The sequence below is a fragment of the Drosophila serrata genome, unplaced genomic scaffold, assembly GCF_035046125.1.
Source record: "Drosophila serrata isolate PLE 108 unplaced genomic scaffold, ASM3504612v1 contig_382, whole genome shotgun sequence".
NCBI classification, from domain to species: domain Eukaryota; kingdom Metazoa; phylum Arthropoda; class Insecta; order Diptera; family Drosophilidae; genus Drosophila; species Drosophila serrata.
In genome coordinates this window covers 1,113,637-1,133,624 of record NW_028257280.1, presented here as the reverse complement: position 1 = coordinate 1,133,624, position 19,988 = coordinate 1,113,637, and the positions used below count along the sequence as shown (strand labels likewise).

The 19,988-nt window shown below is 40.7% G+C and overlaps 2 protein-coding genes and 1 long non-coding RNA gene across 3 annotated transcripts in view; 2 read left to right on the top strand and 1 right to left on the bottom strand.

Annotated features, from left to right (window-relative positions):
* Window positions 1-7,356, top strand: part of alph (protein phosphatase alphabet) — a 35,404-nt gene extending 28,048 nt beyond the window's left edge. Inside the window, exon 6 of the mRNA XM_020955456.2 lies at window positions 7,241-7,356. The gene's annotated coding sequence lies outside the window, so the exon portion shown is untranslated. The remainder of the gene's footprint in view (window positions 1-7,240) is intronic.
* Window positions 6,454-9,213, bottom strand: LOC147642549 (uncharacterized). Its single transcript, XR_015273271.1, has 2 exons — window positions 9,157-9,213; window positions 6,454-8,652 (listed from the first exon to the last, which is right to left on the bottom strand). It is a non-coding gene; the product is annotated as an uncharacterized LOC147642549 (long non-coding RNA).
* A 617-nt stretch (window positions 9,214-9,830) lies between these two features.
* Window positions 9,831-11,814, top strand: LOC110186322 (mitochondrial 2-oxoglutarate/malate carrier protein). Its single transcript, XM_020955461.2, has 2 exons — window positions 9,831-10,649; window positions 10,718-11,814. Exons 1-2 carry the CDS (start codon window positions 10,527-10,529, stop codon window positions 11,549-11,551), a joined length of 957 nt encoding a protein of 318 aa, XP_020811120.2. The 5' UTR covers window positions 9,831-10,526; the 3' UTR covers window positions 11,552-11,814.
* Window positions 11,815-19,988: the final 8,174 nt, after the last annotated feature.

The following is a 19,988-nucleotide window of genomic DNA, read 5'->3' as shown; positions in this document are numbered from 1 at the left end:
CTACAAGGATATATATATTTTTTATGAATATTTGTTCTACAAAACAAAGTTTAAAAATCTCATAACTAAGCCAAAAATGCATTTTAAATCGGAAAGTGGTATTATATTAGTTTTTTATTGTTTTATAAATCTGCAAACCCAATGTAACGATTCAAGAATATTAAATTTTTGCAAATTTTTAAAAATTTTACAGACGTAAAATTAATGACTATAAAAATGTAAAAAAATAAAAAAAAAAAATTTTCTCCGGAAGATGGCTAGATCAATCCGGCTTTTCATGCTGATCAAGAATATATATGATTTGTACGGTTGGAAATGACTCCTGGCTGCGTTATAAGCTTCTGACTTCAAATATAATACCATTTTTTAAGCGGATATTTATTTATATTTTATATGAAAATTTGCTCTACAAATCAAAGTTTCAAAATCTCATAACTAAGCCAAAAATGCATTAATTTTAATTCGGAAAGCTTTCCCGTGTTAGTTTTTAGTAGTTTAATAAATCTACATACCCAATTTAAAGTTTGAAAAAAATAAATTTTTTGACAATTTTTAAAGTTTTACAGAAGTAAAATTAATGATTACAAAAATGTGAAAAAATTGTAAAATTTTTGTACCTGCCGGAGATGGCTAGATCGATCCGGCTTTTCATGCTGATCAAGAATATATATGATTTATGGGGTCGGAAACGATTTCTTCCACTACGTTTCAAGCTTCTGACTGAAATTTGAATACCCCGCAAGGGTACCACTTACCTTTGCTAAATAAAATCCCGTATTTGGAGTCCTTTTTTTCCAAAACAACCTCTGGGACCCGCTTGAGTCCTTGACAAGTGCTGTCATTCATTAGTCCCTTCACTGGCAATTATTATGTGCGATAATGCCCGGATGACGCGACAAATTTGGCAAAGTTTCGTATTATTTTTTTTTTGTTTTTGTCTTTTTATTTCGAGGACTAGGAGGAGGGGCCGCCTCCGGGTCTTCCCGTCATTTGTTTAGGCAGTTTAAAGTTTTCGCATTAGCCGTATGACATTTACATTTACCGTGCCTCATGGCACGGAAATGAAGGCGGCCGCAGGACGACACAAAGGAGAGCTGCCTAGCGGGCAGTGAGGGTTGGCATCCGCCTTGCGGTATGCAATAAAAAGCAAATGTAACGCAAAATGTTATTACGCATACGCCATGTGTGCCACTGTCGTGGTTGTAGTCGTCGTGCTGCCTTGTTTGTCTTTAAAGGTTTTGTTTGTCGTTCGCGTTTAACTCGGTATGTGCACTGAGAGAAGACTTAATTTATAATATAATATATAATTGTGAAATAATAATATATGTAATGTGCGAAAAATATCAGTTAAAATGTGTCACAAGAGTTTCCTATAAATTATATTAGCAATACGAGGTTTTTATTTTATAAATCGAAATATTTTCCGTGTGCAATAAGCTCCCTTTGGATTTTTTTCCTGCCCCGTCCTGTGTCTGTCTGTGACTTTGAGGTCGTGCAGGAGAAGAGCAGGAGCTCTCGGTCTGCCCTGCCCTGAGCTTTTAAAATGCCATTGTTTGCAGCTGCGCTTGGCTTCACCCGACCTGCGACCCCTGACCCCAAGCCCCTGATGACCCCCCACCCGCCTCTCCAGGCATTTAACTTTAAGAGCCAGCAGATTTTTCTCTGTATTTTTTGTACTGCACCAACTTCATTAAGGGATCCTTTTCCTCTGGCTCTCCAGTCTAATTTATGTGTCTCAAAGTCAATTTTCCATTTGGGCCTTTTATGAGTTGGCAGCAGTAGTGGCAGTAGTTGGCGCAGTGGGCGTGGCATTCAACCAATCCGTCGACATATGTTACTGGGCCCTGATTGATGCGCTCCCGATGAGGCGGATGTGGCTTGGATTTCAATAAAGTTTTATGCCATTTCAACGACTGCCGGCCCAGGAAAAACTTTCGAAACAATAAATCACCAATGACTGCGACGACAACCACGTGTCCTGTAGGCCCTGTACATCCTGTACCAGACCCTCTGGCGCTTTTCCTTAAAGCCGGAAAAATGTAAGAAAATATGGCCGGGTAGAGAGAGGGGAGTAAAAACAGAGACTCATACCCTTGGGGGGCAACGAGGGTCTGATACATTTGTGGCCAAGGTCGCCTTTGATGCATGCGGCCTTATGATGGATTAGCTTGTGTCATCATTTATATACTCAGGAAGTCTGTAATATTTGTGTCTACTTGTGAGGATTAAACCAGAGCATTGTGTTTTTTTTTAAAACAGAGGACTTAACTTAATTTGGAAAGCCTTCAATCAATTTCAAGGATTATCATGTCAATATGTTTTCACAAAAAAAACTTCCTTAGAAATTCTTAGCGAATTAAATACAAATAAGGAAACACTGTTAAAGTACCAACTATTTTATCTAACTCTACCCTTTAAATCTTAAATTAACTTTTTATTGTTAAATTAAATTTTTCTCCTTCTTAAATTAAATTTTTCTTCTTCTTAAAGAGCATTTCATATTTTGTCTTGAGGGATTCTCGCTTTCTTACCGCCATGTGAGAAGACATTTCGGATTTGCAAGGAGCTTATGGCTTCTCCTGCCACCCATTTCCTGGTGCAAAGTGGGCTGCCGAATTGAGACACTCAAACACACACTTAGGACCCTACACACACACACACACACACTCACACGCACTCGCACACACACACACTTGGAATTAACACCATAAATTTTGTAGCCTAAACTATGCCTGGCATGCTGCCTTTGCCCCTGACTTTCTCGGTCGAGAAAAAGGAAAATGGGGAAATGGTAGCCAAGTTGTTTTTTGTTTTTCCCCGGTTTGTTTGTTCTTCGTCGTGTTGCCCTGCATTGTTGTTTGTTCTTTTTGTGGGCAGAGTAAAGCTGAGGCCAGAGTGCCTCAGTTCGGAGCAGTTGAAAGTGGTTTCTTTCGGTGGCCGCATTTATATAGGCCAAAGTTGCACCCGCAGCAGATTTCAAGTTTTTATCTCTCTCAGTCTGACAATGATGCCGGGGCCTCCGACTTTAGTTACTCTGGCTGAGGTTGAAGCCGAAGCCACAGACATTTTAGCCAAGAAGTGGCTTAGCTGTTTGAGGCCGAGACTTGAGCTGCTTTTAATTTATATGGCCAAAAAGGTTGACACGCGAACAACAAAACAACAAAAATGCGGACAAAGAGTGGCCATAAATTTTCTGTACTTAATCAGCGGGCGGGCCACCGACATACACGACGTATACGTAATGTGGACAATGGGGCGTATGAACATATTTTTCTGCGCTTACCGCTGAGAGATTTTTTTTCATCCTGCTCCTTAAGGTAATCATGAGCGAGGACCTACCTCTAGCAGTGAAAGCCATTAGAAGTACACAAGCAGAAATATAACGATTTAACAAAAATATTATTTACAAAGAAAATGCATAAATTGCTCAAGGTTTCCTTGTAGATTGTCCTCTGTTTTCTTGTGATATTTTCTCTTGCAATATTATTTTTCTACAACTTCCTGTTTACTCTACTCCACTCGCTTAGAATGAGAAATCCCTAGGCAAGAACAATTAACTGTCACCGCTTGTTCTCCAATAATGCAAACTAATTTCAATGTCGCCCAAGGACCGCCAGCAGCACAAAAGGACGTTATCCCAGCGGTCCTTATTGAGGTCCCTTTTAGTCCAGCTCCCACTACCCACTACCCACAACCATGCACATAGCACGCATATAATTTTTCATTGAGCTGATGCGGATATAATCCCCATGCTGGGAGTAAACAGAAAAACAGAGGAGCACAATGGCTCTTGGTAGGAGGAGCATCTTCCGCACCCGCCACATTAATGCTGATTATACGCTAATGTCAGAGGGCTCCCGGTCGATGGACTACTGCTTACTGCTGGTCCTGTAGTCCTTTAGTCGTCCTGCAACCGCAATGCAATTTAGCTTCGCTTTAAGTGGGGCAAAAAAAGTTGGCAATTCGCGAATCGCGAATCGACGGGGCAGGTGCCGTGGCGTGGCGTTCCCTGGGGATAATTATAATGCCATTAGCATGTTTAGTCCACAATCAGATTTGGCCGCCTCACCCTCCTCAATCTCACTCTCTCTCCGCCTGGAAATTGGCTGCGGTCGCGGTAATCCTGTCGAGCTTCTCTTCCTCCTCCAAACCCACTGCCTTTGCAGAATGCAAATTCTAATAGAAAGTTAAATGTTTATTTACGCAGCCAAGGCAGCCAGCGAACTGGATGGGCGTGGCTGTGGTTGTCCCGGTTCCAAACTATTTTGTCGCATTTTGCATATTGCAAATAGCCAAAGGACACCCTCGGTTAACCCTCGGTTTTTTTGTTTGGTTCGAAGCAATTTCAACTTTCCACTCGAGGACATCGTTTCCTTCTCTTTTTTTTTGTTGAGCTGGTTCCGGCTTTATCCCCACATGAATTTCTAAAGCGGATTTCATTACTGAATGGCGGAGGATCTCTGAATGCTGCTCTAATTTAAGCGACAGTCAGCAGATAAAAATGTGAGAGGACGAAGGAAAAGTCGCAGGATAAGTTGGTTACTCTGCAGAACAGATGAGCTCATATGCTATGAGTTGTGTGTATACTTTGTACAATTTATAGAAATACTTTTGAATTTTAAATAAGATAAAAGAGGAGATGCATATAATTTATGCAGTGTCCTCTTTTAGAAAGTTGTAACACCGGCTTTGATTTAATGATATTGTTTAATACATTTAACTGGTAACTTGTAACTTAATTCAATCTTAATTTAACAAAACGTGGTTATCTTAATTTAGAACGTCCGAGCAAAACGAGATTCTGGCGGCGAATGCCTTTGCGAGGAGATGCCAGACTTATCTGCAATCGATTACTCCCTTTCAGTATATTCTATCGAAGGGAATCAGAGACTTAGTATGTGAGTCCGCTTCTGGTAACTTTAGCCACCCTACCAACACTACCGGATCCCACATTTATATATCTACTGAAATTTAAAGAAAAAATTCATTAATTGTCATTACCAATGCAGCTGACTACTTTTTACTTTGCTTTGATTCTTAGAAACACTTATTTAAGTAAATTCAAACTTAGCAGGAACCCAAAGATTCAGCTTCTTCCATTTGCGATTCCATTTAATTTCTTTGGAAGCCAAGTGCTCTGGCCACCGGACTTAGAGTCAGCCGGCTTCCAATTGTTTGATTTCCGCATTCGGATTTCCAACACGCGCCAGGGCGTTTCCTTTTTGGCCATTTTGCAGTTGCAGGCGCATTTCTCATTTCGCATTTCGCCTTTTTGGCAGTGACACAAATCGCTGAATACCTTCTAAGGAGTGCGACCTTTGTCTGAACTTCAAGGATTCCTATTTATTCAAACCGGAGCCAAGAATAAATTTGAAGGCAGACAGCAGAGGCAAGTTCAAAGGGGAGTAGGAGCCGAAGGAGGGTCCTAACTTATTTTCGTTTTCCCAACGCATTGAATCCTTCCACTCGATTTGCAGTCCAACTTTAGTCGCTGCAAAAAAATATACAAAAAATTGACGGGGCTCAGTATAGTGAAGCTAGGTAGAAAGTTTTACAGAAGGGGAAAAATATGTTGAAATGATTTATTATTATGTGAATAAATTGTATCTAGCTCAAAATGATTTTCGAATAGATCGATTCTTTAAATATTTAGATTTAGATTTAGAAAATCAGATCAGAAGTCTACTATTGTGTCATAGAGATCAGTGTTACATTTAAGGGTTCTCTTGTTCAATGGTCTTAATTAAGTTTTTAGCTATCTTTAGTTATATCTTCAGAGTTATGACAGTATCTTTTTTTCCCTGTGCACCGAAACACACTCCCACGCACAAGGGGGAAAAAAGGAACCCCATGTTTACCCTAACGCATCACTAAACGCGCTGCACAAAAATAAATGTTCACCAAAGTTGCAGGTGAACTTCGCTGGCGACCCTCGTTCCCTTTCCTTTTCTCGTTTAAAATTAGCAGGCGGCAAACTGTTGATTCTACCCCCAGGAAATATTAAAGGGGCAGAGGTGATGTAAGGAGGAGGGGTTATTATACTATATGGAACCATCCTATCCCCACACACCCACACAAAAGCTTAACCCAGCTCCCGGGGCCATGGACTCATTCAACTTTACGCTAATGTCACATGCTTTGATTACTGCGCCGTGAAATTTTATTGATTGGCCCAGAACGAGTTCCGAGGTCTTGAGTCGAGAAACTCATCCAGCCTCACATACATACATATTAGAAACCACAGCCACAGTCATATCCCCATCCACATCCACATCCATATCCATATCCATATCCAGATTCAGAGCCAGAGCACCTGGCAAGCCATCGCATTGAGTGCACTTGCGGAAACGAGCGACTCGAAGATTCCCTGAAAGAACAGCTACCAAGTGGGGAAAATGGTGGAAAGAGGGTTCTTCTTGGGTTTTCAAGAGCAAGTTTTTCCAAAAACTCATATTTTAATCGATAATAATTTTATTTAATGTGTTTGCTTGCGTATTTATGGTACATTTGTAGTGGAAACTATTAAATATAACACCTTATTTATTATATTATATAAAATAACAGAAAGGAAACTACATTCGGGTAGCCGAAGTTTATAAACCGTTACAGTTCATAATTGAGTTAATGGGTCATGTCAAAAATGGATCATAACTAAGCTTAAAATTTGATATTTTTATATGACCATTTTTTATTTAAATAACAATATAAAAAAGCCAAAAATGCAATGCAAGAATATATATGCTTTATAGGGTCGGAAATGCCTCCTGGCAGAGTTACAAGTTTCGAGTATATTACCATTCTTTGACCCAATCATTATCTATATTTTATATGAAAATTTGTTCTAAAAATCAAAATTTAATAATTTCATAACTTAGTCAAAAATGCATTAATTTTAATTCGGAAAGCTGTCCTATGCTAGTTTTTAGTAGTTTAATAAATCTGCATACCCAATTAAAAATTTCTAAAATTAAAATTTTTTGACAATTTGTAAAAATTTACAGATGTAAAATTAATGATGATAAAGATGTGAAAAAATTTGTAAATTTTTTTTCTTGTCAAAGATGGTTAGATCGACTCAGCTTTTGATGCTGATCAAGAATATATATAATTTATAGGGCCGGAAATGACTCCTTCACTTAGTTTTAAGCAATTTAAGTACTAATTGTTATTTTAATTATCCTTTTATTTTCCTTTTATTTTCTATTAAAATCATATTTTATTTTATTTGTTTTCATTTCAGCTTTCTGAATAACGGCAAGTGGAAACATTTTTTATTACTTTTGGAATGGAAAATAATGAAATCTGAAGTATTTAAAATTAAAAGCGACAGTCGCTATATGATTGTTACAATCGAAACCACATAGTTTACATGCCTGGGCGCCGCTTTCTCCTTACGTAAGTTGAACCGTTCAATTTCACTTACGATGTCCTTCACACCGGTTGATTGTATCTACACAGTTTGGGTCAGAATTATAGCACTAGAAAGTAATATTACTTTTCTAATATATATGTATATTGGGGAAATATATATTAAGGAAAAGTCTTAAACACTAAGATTCAAAGTTAAAATATTTTTGTCTGTTTTTCCGATTACTTTGGTCCGATCTATCAAACAGATAATATTAGCGTTAATAATATAATGTCGATTTTCTACCATCCCTTTGCCGAAGTCATATGAAAATTATTTATCAACTAGAAATCTTTTTATTCAGAAAATATTTCCAACTAAATTATCAATTATTATTATTGATATTTACAAATTGTAAATAGTTTTAAAATACAATTTCCTTGGCTCTGGGAAACAGTTTCTTCAAATAGATCGTCCTCCAAGATTCTCTTTATCTTAATCTTATTTAAATATAATTTTTTAACTCTATTTATTCCTTAAGTGTTTCGTTATAATTTTTTTACCGCACCTGTATCTGTCCTATGTATGTGAGTTTCTTTCCGATAGTGTGAGTATGGGGGACATTATATTAACCGTGGCTGGTGGGCCTCTCCGCCGTGCCATGAGTATGTATGCGGACGCGGAGTGTCCTGTTCTGTAGGTAGTTTTTATCTACATCCCCGCCTGACAGCTGGAGATTTCCCTCTGCGCTGCTGCCCTCTGCTGATTGCTTACAATGTGCTCGGTCGTCCTCCTCCCTACCTTTTTTTTTACACAAAAAGAGAAAAAAAATGGGAAAATCCCCGTTTGAAGCCGGCGTTGTCGTCGTACTCATCGTCATCGTCGTCGCTGCTAAAATTGAATTGGAATTGCTTCAGCTTCAATGGCAGGCAAACGACAGGCAATCTGTTGAGTCTCCTCTGATTGAATGAAGGGAGTGCCAGGGTCGTCAAGTGGGAGGAGTCCTGGGTGGGTGGAAAAGCGGAACGAATGCGCGTAATGCGCCTGGATGGATGAATCCCGGACCGACTGCGAGTGCGATTTAATGATAATATGTATGTTGTGTGCGGCGACAAGCTCCATCGTCATTATCTGTCATTTTCGGTAAAATTCACGGATCCGCGGGTGCGTCTTTGGGGCCTCCTCCACGCGGCCTTGTGAAGGTTGTCGAACGCCAAACGGGTGGAGAAAGGCACGATTTAACTCGCCGGCGTGTGCCCATAATTTTGGCATCAAATTCTCTGTATTTATCGGTCTGAGTTTACCTTGCCAATTAACCAAGGGGTGAAGATACAAAAATCGAAAACAAGTTTATTACATTTTATTTTTACAGCTTATTTAAACACTTGATTAAACTTGATTTGCACAGTGAAAATGGGCTATGAGGGAAGTTGATACAGAGATATTTCTTATATATTATTTTTTTGTTTATAACATTTAAAAGTACATATGTGTTGTGATCGATTTTCAAATTCGGTGCACTGATGCAATTGAAAACTCAAAAATGAACTTTCTTGTTATTTTTAAATTCCGTAAATTCTGAATCCGTAAGATATTCCAGTATCCTATTATGTTCCTATTATCTTTTATGTACAAGAATGCAATTGAAAACTGCAAGCTTTCTAAAATTATCTCTTTTTGCTTTTACACAATACCGAAACTTAATTCGAAAGATATTCCAAGTATCTTATTATCTTTCCCCACTCTTAAAACAAAATTTCTACAGTAAAATATTACTCCATGATGTTTTTAAACAGTTTTTACTGTACCTGCAGTATCCATGCCGGTTTATAACCAATACGTATCCGTCACAAATTGAATTTCACTGAAATGAGAATGTCAATTAGCGCAATTACGATAAAACCGCAGCAAACATTTGTTCGCAGTGCTTCGATAAGCAGATTCCAAATAGAGGCAGCGAGCAAATACGATAAGGAAAACATATGTATTTACCTATGTATGTCTGTACTCAAAGGTGTTATTAATGCGCTGCAGGTCTCTCTGCGATATGTGAGAAATTTGGTGAATGCTGCCAATGTGACTTTGTGTGTGGGCGAATAATTTGTGTAAACAAAAAACAAAGAAACGGCGGAAAATGCTAATTGACCGAACAAATTCTTTTTGCAATCGCAAATTTAAATGTGCGGTCAAGGCGCTCAGCTGTTTGGTGTTTAGCAACACTGTTTTTTTGGTCTCTTAGTGAACCGAAGGTGAGAGCGAGAAAGCTAGACCGCATGAGAGAGTGCCTAGGGTTGTCAGGTGATGGTGACTAGTGAACTTATTAGGGAATATGTAATAGTCAAAATAAAAATATCTTATAAATGCATTTAAAAGCCAACATTTAAATTTTTCATTAATAAAAAAATTTGATTCTCATTATTTGATATAAAAATCTTATGGCTTAACAAGCATTCCTTTAAAAATCATTCGTTTGAAATTTATTCTGTCCATACAATTCTTTAAAAACACTAAACAAAACAAAACACCAAAAAACTTAATAGTTCAACACTGCGCCCGTCTGGCAACCCTGCTTCTCGCTGGCGCCGCCGCTCTCGCTCTCACCCGCTCTCTGGCTCTCTCGCCCGCACACGTCATCAGCTGTGGCCCACTAACAACCAGACGTGTTTTGGTGTTGTTGCCGCTGGCTGCAATAATTTCTCGGACTGCAAGTGAAAATAAATAAAACAATAAAAAGACGGGACATACCGCGGCCACGCACCCAAATAGCAGCCAAGCAGCACGTGCCTCGAGTGCCGAAAATAGAGCCGCGGGAAAGGCGGGAAAAGCGTTTTTCTCTCGCCAGTGACGCGCTTGACATTGAACAACATTCGCGTACGCGCCGCCGAGCAAAAAATAAAACTAGGAAATAATCATCCACAAATACCAAGAAAAGCCAGCCAGCCAGCCCGTATCAGCTGTTGGCCAAGTGCGTGTGCGGGTGCAGAGAATCATCATTATTAATTGTGCCACAGTCGCGGAAAGGTGCTCCACCTCCTCCACATTCCCCTCTGCCGAGGCTGCTGCTGTTGATTTTTCCGAGCTTTTCCGGCCAGCGAAAACTGGAAATTGCAAGCAATCTCGAGAGAGCGAGCATAGCATTTACTACGTGTTGTGTAATCATAGCCAGAAATAAAGGAAAATGAGTGACAAAAAGGTCCAGGAGGCGCCGAAAAAGGCACCGACGGCCTCCAATGCCATCAAATTCCTTTTCGGCGGTCTCTCGGGCATGGGAGCCACCATGGTGGTGCAGCCTCTGGATTTGGTAAGCCCATCAAGATGAACATTCTAAAATATCAACCTACTAACGCGCCGAGCCTGTCCCCTTTTCAGGTGAAGACCCGCATGCAAATCTCGGGAGCCGGCAGTGGCAAGAAGGAGTACCGCAATTCCTTCCACTGCTTCCAGACCGTTGTGAGCAAGGAGGGACCCCTGGCTCTCTACCAGGGAATCGGAGCTGCACTGCTGAGGCAGGCCACCTACACCACCGGCCGACTGGGCGTGTACACGTACCTGAACGATCTGTTCAGGGAGCGATTCCAGCGTAACCCCGGCATCACGGACAGCATGGCCATGGGGACGATTGCTGGCGCCTGCGGTGCCTTCATCGGGACGCCAGCAGAGGTGGCACTTGTGCGCATGACCTCCGATGGTCGTCTGCCGGTGGCGGAACGCAGGAATTACACGAATGTGGCCAATGCTCTGACCAGGATCACCAAGGAGGAGGGCCTCACCGCCCTGTGGAGAGGCAGTCTGCCCACTGTGGGCCGTGCCATGGTGGTTAACATGACCCAGCTGGCCAGTTACTCGCAGTTCAAGACCTACTTCCGCAACGGTCCCCTGCAGATGGAGGAGGGCATCAAGCTGCACTTCTGCGCCAGCATGTTGAGCGGTCTGCTGACCACCATGACATCGATGCCACTGGACATTGCCAAGACCCGTATTCAGAACATGAAGATGGTGGACGGCAAGCCGGAATACAGCGGCACCGCCGACGTCCTGCTCCGTGTGGCTCGACAGGAGGGAGTCTTTGCCCTGTGGAAGGGTTTCACCCCGTACTACTGCCGCCTGGGTCCACACACTGTGCTGACCTTCATCCTGCTGGAGCAGCTCAATCAGGGCTACAACAAATACGTTCTCGGTATAGATAAGAGCACGGGCATCTAAAGAAAGATCGGTGAACGATCAAGGATTAAAAGTGAATAATAGAATGAAGAATCGATGAACGATGAACGTTTAAAAATTTACGATAAACAATGAACAATGAACGATGCGTGTATATAAAACGTTAAGTTTAAAACCAACGTAGGGCATTTAAATGTCGGCAATTCCGGTGACAATATTACATGATTACGACTATTACCTTTGGATGTTAACACACTTTTTTGTAAATGTATAGTAAATTCTCAATAAAGCACAAAAAATATTAAGGCATGTTTTTAATATTGATTCGAGACACAGTGACACTTACGTAATGTGAATCTTTGTTAGGGAAAATCAGTAATCTTTTTAACCCTTTTGATTTGTCTTTATATTTCTTTTAAGTTCTGCAACAAAAAAACAAATCACTTTGCTTTAATCATGGCAAAAGTTTAGTTTCGATTTATTGAATCCCGACTGTATTTGGCATGTCTGTGACCTTTTAGCTCCTATCTTTTCCTCAAAGTCACGCAAGTTGCCAACTCCCAAGATTACTGCGAGTGGGTGGAGTGACTTTTCTGTCATGTGTGGGAAATGGGCGGCGTTGGCGCGCCCCTATGTTGTTATTGCATATTAATTATATGCCTTTGAAAGAGTGAGTGTGTGTGTGTGACACCTACACCTATTCTTCACAAACATTTATGTGTATATAGCTACTGTTTGCTAATTCCCCTGATATGCCTTATCTCATAGCTCTCTCCATGTTTGGCGGTTCAAAGTATAAATCGCCACGATAAACTCCGCGGGGCGCTAGATTGCATATTTGTTTTCGCGTTCACCCCCCGTCCATCGTCATTGCTTTCGCTTTCATTGATAAGGGAAAACAACTCTCGATGATAACCTTTGTCCTGGTTGTAGTTTAATATACACAATGGTGTCGTAAAGTAAGCACAAAGTCGGTGGTAATTATCAGCGTTTGCCATATATCTTTGCTTTCCGATAACATCAAGTTCTATAAATCGATATTTTGATGTTGCGGTAATTCGATATTGAACCAATATTATCGAACTATTTTCTTTTAAATTAAATTATAAGGATTCGGTTATATCTGTTTAATTCCCTAACAACTGATGTAAATCAAATTATAATCCTACATTAAGTCTAAGATAAAAAGAGACCAAGAAATTGTAAGCCACTGCCGCTTTTTGGATTGAGAATATTTATTTATTACAAACTGACCATAAAAATCCTCGCGAGAATTTATTCAAAAAGTTTTTTATGATGCCATAAGTTTGTTAACTGAAGCGTTACAGTTTTCGTGAGGCGGAAGTGGGCCTCCTCGGGAGGGTGGAGTTTGAGGGGGTAATAATAAGCGAGAATTACCCCGAAGCTTTGGGGGCAAGAATCGCATATTAAATTTATTTTATTAGACTTGGATGGAGTGTGGCGGAAGCACAGAGCTTAGCAAATAGTATTTTCGGTAATAAAATGATTCTGGCCACCCCACTTTTTCCCCTCCAGCTGGTACAACAAATCAAAAGTTTATCTCGTAAATAAATGAGCAAAATCTAACTTGACCACAGGGCGCGCAGGCTGCCTCAAAGCTTATATTAAAAATTTGCCTGCCCACAGAAAAAGGGAAGCTTCTTTTGCCTCGAGTTTTCTGGCCAAGTTTTAACTGGCGCATGCTTAAGAACCCGAAGGGATATTAGTTATCCTTTGACCCCCGCCCGCCAGAAAGTACTTAGAGGTAATTAAGGCCGGTCGAAGGGCGAGCCACGCAAGTGGCTTCGTTAGTTCTAGAGGACTTGGCCCTTATAATGGGCGGGAGAGTAAATAAATAAAAAGTATTATTATATTTAATGAACCAATTTTATGGTTTCGGGTTTCCAAAGTAACTTAATTTAAATGGCCTACAATCTGAATGCAAGAACGTTTGATTTTCAGACAAAAGGACAAAAAACCACTTGAAATCCTATTGATTCCCTCAGCTGAAAATTTCGGCATCCATTTAGCTCTCTCACCAAAATAAAAGCCACAAATGTCAGCCCCTATTTAACATGCAATTTTTAATTAACACTCAAAACACCATCAGCCAGGCAGGAAAATCGAGATATATGGAGAGAAGAGGAGGTCGAGGAGCAGTGTAAATGTAATTAATTCAATGTCCCAATCGAACGAACAGTCCAGAGCCAATTCAGCCATGGTCGCCACTTCCCCCGCCCCATCACCCACTTCCGGCCACCATTTCCATCCATACATACAAACATACACACATATATACACTCAAACAAGCTTCAATTAGAACTCGATTCGAACGGGACCCCGTCGACGACTATCTTTGCCTTTGGCCCTGTGGAAAATCGCAACTGATTTTCGTGGAATTCTTTGCCGTCACCACAGCTGCGACCAGTTCGAAATACCCTTTAAATGTGGGGGGAGTTTAAGTGAGAGGAGGTTTTTAATAATTAAATTGATAAATTTGCTTTTAAAAAAACATTAAATAATTAATGTTTTAGGTATGAATTTGTATATGATTGTTTGCCATTCAATTATTAACAGTGCACCTTAGAGTTTTTCATTTTTATTATTCATAATTTATTTGTAACTAATAAATTACGAATAGGATTAAATAAAATTCCCTAAATCGGTTCCACTAGGCGAGTACGTAATTTATTTAACAGCTTCTGTCATCTCTCTATTATTTTGCCATAAAAAATGCATAACAAAATCATTTATACTTGTGGTTTATTTAATAGTTGTCAGTTTGTTTCAATTAAAGTGTCGGATTTATGGTGAAGAAAGGTGAAAACTAAATAGAAAATAACTTTGAAATGAATTTAAAGACTTGAGCTCAATAAAATAAATTGTTTCATAAAATATACTATTTATATAAACAGTTTGTTTAAATCAAGATCTTTAAATAATTCATTAAATATTTCTCTATTTTTTATTTATTTTATTTATGAACTTAAAATTTTTAATTACAATATAATTTTTAAATTTTAGGGTATAATCAAATCCCATAACTCTCTTTGACTCTCCCGACAAATATGCTTGTTTTATTTTTCGAAATTTGGCCCGATTGATTTTGGTATTAATGCGTTTTGGGCCCTCCCAAGGCAGCTCCCCAATCGATCGTTCTATAGTCGGGGCGGGGAAAGGAGGAGTAGGAGGAGGAGAGGCGGGATATAGGGACAGTGGCACATGGGATTGGGATTGGCGGCCACCGAATTGGTTTTGGGATCGCTTGGGAGGCGCTGCACGCAAGGGCACAGAAGGCCGGCCAGGACTCTGGCTCTCCCGCGGTCACGGCTCATAATTCAGCGTTTTCAGTTAACTGGTTGGTTGGCCAGTTTGGCCCGGTTTGGTTTTCGGTGGCTTCAGTCGCATCTCTCCAGCTCCAGCATCTCTTTCCTCCATTTGGTGTCCATTTGGCGCTCGTATTGTTTTTCCCGCCCGCCGCTCTCTATGTTCGCTAATTGCAATACGATGCTGATGCTGCGTAGAGCGGAGTGGAGGAGGAGAGGAGCTCTCAGGCCCCCGAAGCGTCAAACTAATTGCTTTTGCAAAACATTTGAAACGCGCAACTTTTTCAATTTATCTATTTAGCGATGCGAACGGGCCCGAACCGCCCCTCCCTCAGCTTTGGCGAATATTTGCAGACATTGTCCATGTCCTCGCTGCTTGAGTGTTCAGTTACATGGACGCACATTCATCATAAGCAAGGACAATGCCAATGCACTTGCCATTGACGGCACTGGGGGAAAATTATGGTGTTCTCTTAATCCATTTAAATTTCCGTATTTGGAATGTATAATTAATTTATACACTATATTCTTAACCTGAAAGAAAAGAAGCAAACACGAAGGAAGTCTAAATTTAGACTTTGAAACTAAATTGTATTACATAAATATTTTATAAAATATAAGAAATTCCATCCAACCAGTTTCCTGTTTCTATTTAAAAAACTTACGGATGCAGGCTATCAGGGAGCTCTGACGCTTGAGAGTTGGCTTTGAGGTAAATATTTTCAAAAGGATAACACCAACTGTAAAGCTGCACGGGGTTTTTATTGAATTATTGCTCTGTTTATTTCTGTGTAAATCTGCAAAAGGAGGGTACACTGAAAGATATTGATATGAAATAAATGTAAATTTTATTCTAACCTTAAACAAATCACTAAATTAGAAAACCTAAACCTACACTTTGTCGAGTATAAGCCACGTTCTAGATGCTCTACTAGACGGTGTGTTTCAACTCATAATTTTATCAAAACTATTATATCTTAAAGCATATATATATGTGTTTTTATTAAATAAAACTAGCACCCTTTTTATGCCAGTGTTCTGTTCTGTTGGCTAAGAGGGCGCTGAAAAGCGAGGGGTGGGTAAAAAAAACAGCAACGCCGCCAGCGGAAACGGAAATGCAGAACAACTGCTCGCTGTGTTCGCCACGCGCTGTTTCTATATATTTCTCCCCCGGCTGTTGCAGTTGCTTTGGTTCCCTTCCTTAACTGTTGTTGTTGCTGCTGCCGCTGCAGCGTCGCCAACCCGAATTTCCTTCGCAACTTCCGCTTTTCCCATTAGGCGTGGCACGGCGCTCCGCCCGGGATTTACCCAACCAGAAGCAGACAAGTACGTGGTGCGCAGTGAGTGCTCATCGCACACACAAAACTATGTTGAAAACTTTTAAATTGATTAGTTTGTAGCCAGTGCCATTGCAAGGAGGCTTTGAGGGATCCCGGGCTGCATCCATCACTTGGTTCCAGGACGTCGTCCACCACCGGCATTAGCCAAGTGGCTGCCTTTCAATTAACCGTGCTCGGGATCGGGTCCAAGTCCGGGCAAACATGTTTAAGGGGTGGTCAGGGACACGGTTCTGTGTAAAGTTTGCCGAGATTCTCACAGCTACTTGTCTGCTCAATTGAATGCACTGCAATCTCGGCAAAGTGTTGCTTTTCCTTCGCGGTTTTCCGCAACCGACACAGTGGACATAAAAATAGTGGGAAACCCCCATTGCCTTGATGTCAAAGAAGTTCTTATTTAACCATTATCCACTGTATTCCTTGATAACTCTTCAGAAGGATACCCGTTTCCTCAAGTAACCCAAGGAGGCAACTCTTTAACCGCTTGCTTAGATAATTCTTCAAGTGGTTTTCAACCCAAACATTGACTCAGCTAGGTGTGGAGGTGTGTGTGTGGGTGGGTGGGTTTATTTACATTTCCCTCGCTCTCAACTTCATCAAGTATACGCCCCGTTTTACGCCAAGTTTTACTCAGGATTCCTGGCCAAAGAAAGGTCCCTTTTGTTTTGACGACTTGCTGGTGCTGCTGCACTGTTATTTTGTGATGACTTCTACTCGGTTTTTAAGGGGTTTCCTCCGTATTTCCGTTTCCGTTCGCCCCTTGTATGAGTTCGTTTCAGTTATTTAGTGAAAATTGTCATTTGTCAAGTTGGCCAGAGCCAGAGCCAGAGCCAGGGCCACGCCCCCTAGTAACCCAGAAACCTCAAAATAATATAGAAACCGAGGGAGGTGGAAAGAAGGGAGCTTAGGAGCAACTTTTCTATTGACTGGCAAAAAAAGTTTGCAACATGCTCAGCTTTTATTAATGCGCTCTCAAGACCTTGCACACTCTTATTTATCTGCGAGAATCCCTTTCCTCGCCGAACTTTTCCTTGTTTTGAACTTTCGCTTTGATTTCGTCCTGTAAATTGGCTCACGGAAAGTTGGTATCTGGATTTCCCCTCGAAAGCAATTTTTAATTCAGCGTTTTTTTTTTTGTATCCGCTTGATTCCATTTAACAGTCGCTCCCGGAGCTTATGTAGAATGCATTTTAATTTATTTAATTGAATTCAATTTGTTACAAATTGCCAACGAGAGAGTCGCACGCTCGGCCCTCAGTTCGCGGATTTATTGAAGCATAAAATTTAAGACTTGTAATTTAGTGTGGAAATGGTGAGTTTTACGACGCGGGAAAAGCCCGGGAAAACCGACAACTTACCCAGTGTCAATGTCGCCGTGGCTCATCAGGCTTCCTCCCTCCCTGTTGTTGTTTTTCCCGGACATTTTCCGTACGTGTGAAAGCCGCCGAAGGACAACTGCAGCAGCGACGGGGGGAGAGAAATCAGGCGGCAAAACAAGTCCAAGCGCCTCCTTCTTTTGGACTCCCCACTGTTCGGGCCTCCGCCCATTTTGGCCAACTGAATGAGCCTGTAATTTGTACTTGCATTCATGAACAGCAGCCAGCAATGCCAGAGATACACCAGAAAATACATTTTGGATATGGAAATAGTGCTTAAATAAAAGGTGTCATATTTAATATAAGGTCTTTGGTTTTATTTGACTAATTCTGAAGCTATTACATATTAATGGTGGATTTAGAGGCAAAAAGATTTATTAAACATTAGCCTTTTAATACATTTCGGGGAAGATTGTTGGAGAAATTCTGCTTTAGTTAGTACTTTTAAATGCTTAAGTTTCTCATATTATATATTGATTGGGAAAAGATTGAGATTGCCTAACACAGACTTACTTTATTTATTATTATCCTAGTAAAATCATTTGGTTTTTCAATCTCTAAATAATCACACTTTTTCGCTCAGTGTGAGTGCGTGAAGTTATTTAACATATAGTCACAGACGCGGCAGGAAAAGAATGTGCGAGGCCTTTGGTAGCAATGTGAAGGCTATGGCTATGGTTCTGGCTCCGGTTCTGGCTTTGGCAGTGGCAGTGGCAGTGGCAGTGGCAGTGGCAGTCGCCAGTCGTGTCGTCTGTCAAGGTCAGCCCAAGGATAACGCAAATTTACGTGCTGTCCTCAAACTTCGACACTTTAGAGCAGCGCCAAAGAGCCATGTCCTGTGTGTTTTGTGTGTGTGCTTGGCTCCAGCGATATTTCATCCTTTTGTTTCGCGTTACTCACACATGGACATGCCACCGTCGCCGACGACGAGTGCCTCGTCCTTTGTGCTGTGTTTTTTATTCAATTTTTTATTCGTTCGCCAAGGGAGAAGGAAGGAGAGCAGGAAATTGCTTGTGTTTATGCTCCTCCGATGTCGGCGATAATCCACTGATGTCATTTGGCCTGCTTCACTGCATATCCTGCTGCTCCTTAAGCTCCTTCTGCCAAACTAAACTTCATATCTCTATCGACAGCTTGGAGTTTTCAGATATCACTTCATGTTGGCATCTCCCATTTTCCCTTTACTCCCTCAATTTTTCGAACAATTTTTCTGTTTGTCTTGTGAGTTTTCGGGAAATTGTTCACGCATCCGGAATTGTGCAGGAGCAAAATTCACGCTTCGATTGCAAATTCCCTGTTTGGCTGCCATTAGATATTTAGAACAATGTGTTGCCATCACAGCCGTCAGGACATCGAGTATTTCGGGTAGCAATAACCCCAGCCCTAACCCCAGCGATCGGAGGCGAAGGACCTCCCACGCCTTCAAAACTGTTCGAAAGTGTGAACCTTTGGCATTGACACGTCGTCAAGTGTATTGGCTCCTTCTTTTTTTTTACAGTCCTGGGCTACAGTGATGGCTCACAAAAGAAGGTTCAATGTTCTATAAGTAAAAGACAATATAAGCATCAAAATGAGTAACGGCATACCATATTTTTCTGATTTTTTCTTTAGTAAAAAAGAAAAAGTTTTTTTTAGAGTTTAAAGTTACGCGGTACGCATCTTTATCGTTATAAAATCTGGTTGTTCGCAAAAATTGAATACCTCAATGTTCTTTAAAGTTTAATAAGTTTAAAATTTACATTTGTATAATAATATAATTTGTTTTAAATAAGTTCTCCTTGTTGATTTAAAACATATCTATTTCTTTCACTTTACCAACACTTGACTGTACAAATATTTTCCTGCTTAGGCTGCTCACTTTTTGGCTGCCAAATAACAAGGACTTATGGCGAGGACATTGTCATTGCTCAGCTCGCTCTCTAGGCACTCACACACACACATTTATAATATTTATAAATGGTTAAATATAAACGCACAATGGCAAATTGGCAGAGGCGTCGCCTACTCCCAGCCAGCTCCCTAGCCATCCTGCGGGTTCCGATCGAAAATAGCTGAAAATAGCAAAGGCATATTGTGTAGAGATATGGAAAATCGAACCGGGAACGTGGAGCACAATGAAGCTGCGCTTGAATTGCCACATCAGGTGGGCATCTTTGCCGCGGGCCAACGCAGGTCCTGCGGCAAAAGCAACCAGAAGGTCCTTCGCTCAGTTCATTGGGTTTCCACTTGCTGTTTGTTTTATTTCCAGAGCAGCGCTTTAATGTCGTTTATATTTATACAATTTGGGCGCCAGCCACGCCCCCACTTCAGTGGAGACCTTGGGCATAGCAAGTGCAAGTGGCTGCACTGGAAAAAATATATACCACAGGCTTTGATTTAATTCTAGAACATGATTTCTTGGAGCTTGAAACTTCAGAATAATGTATCACAGGAAAAATGC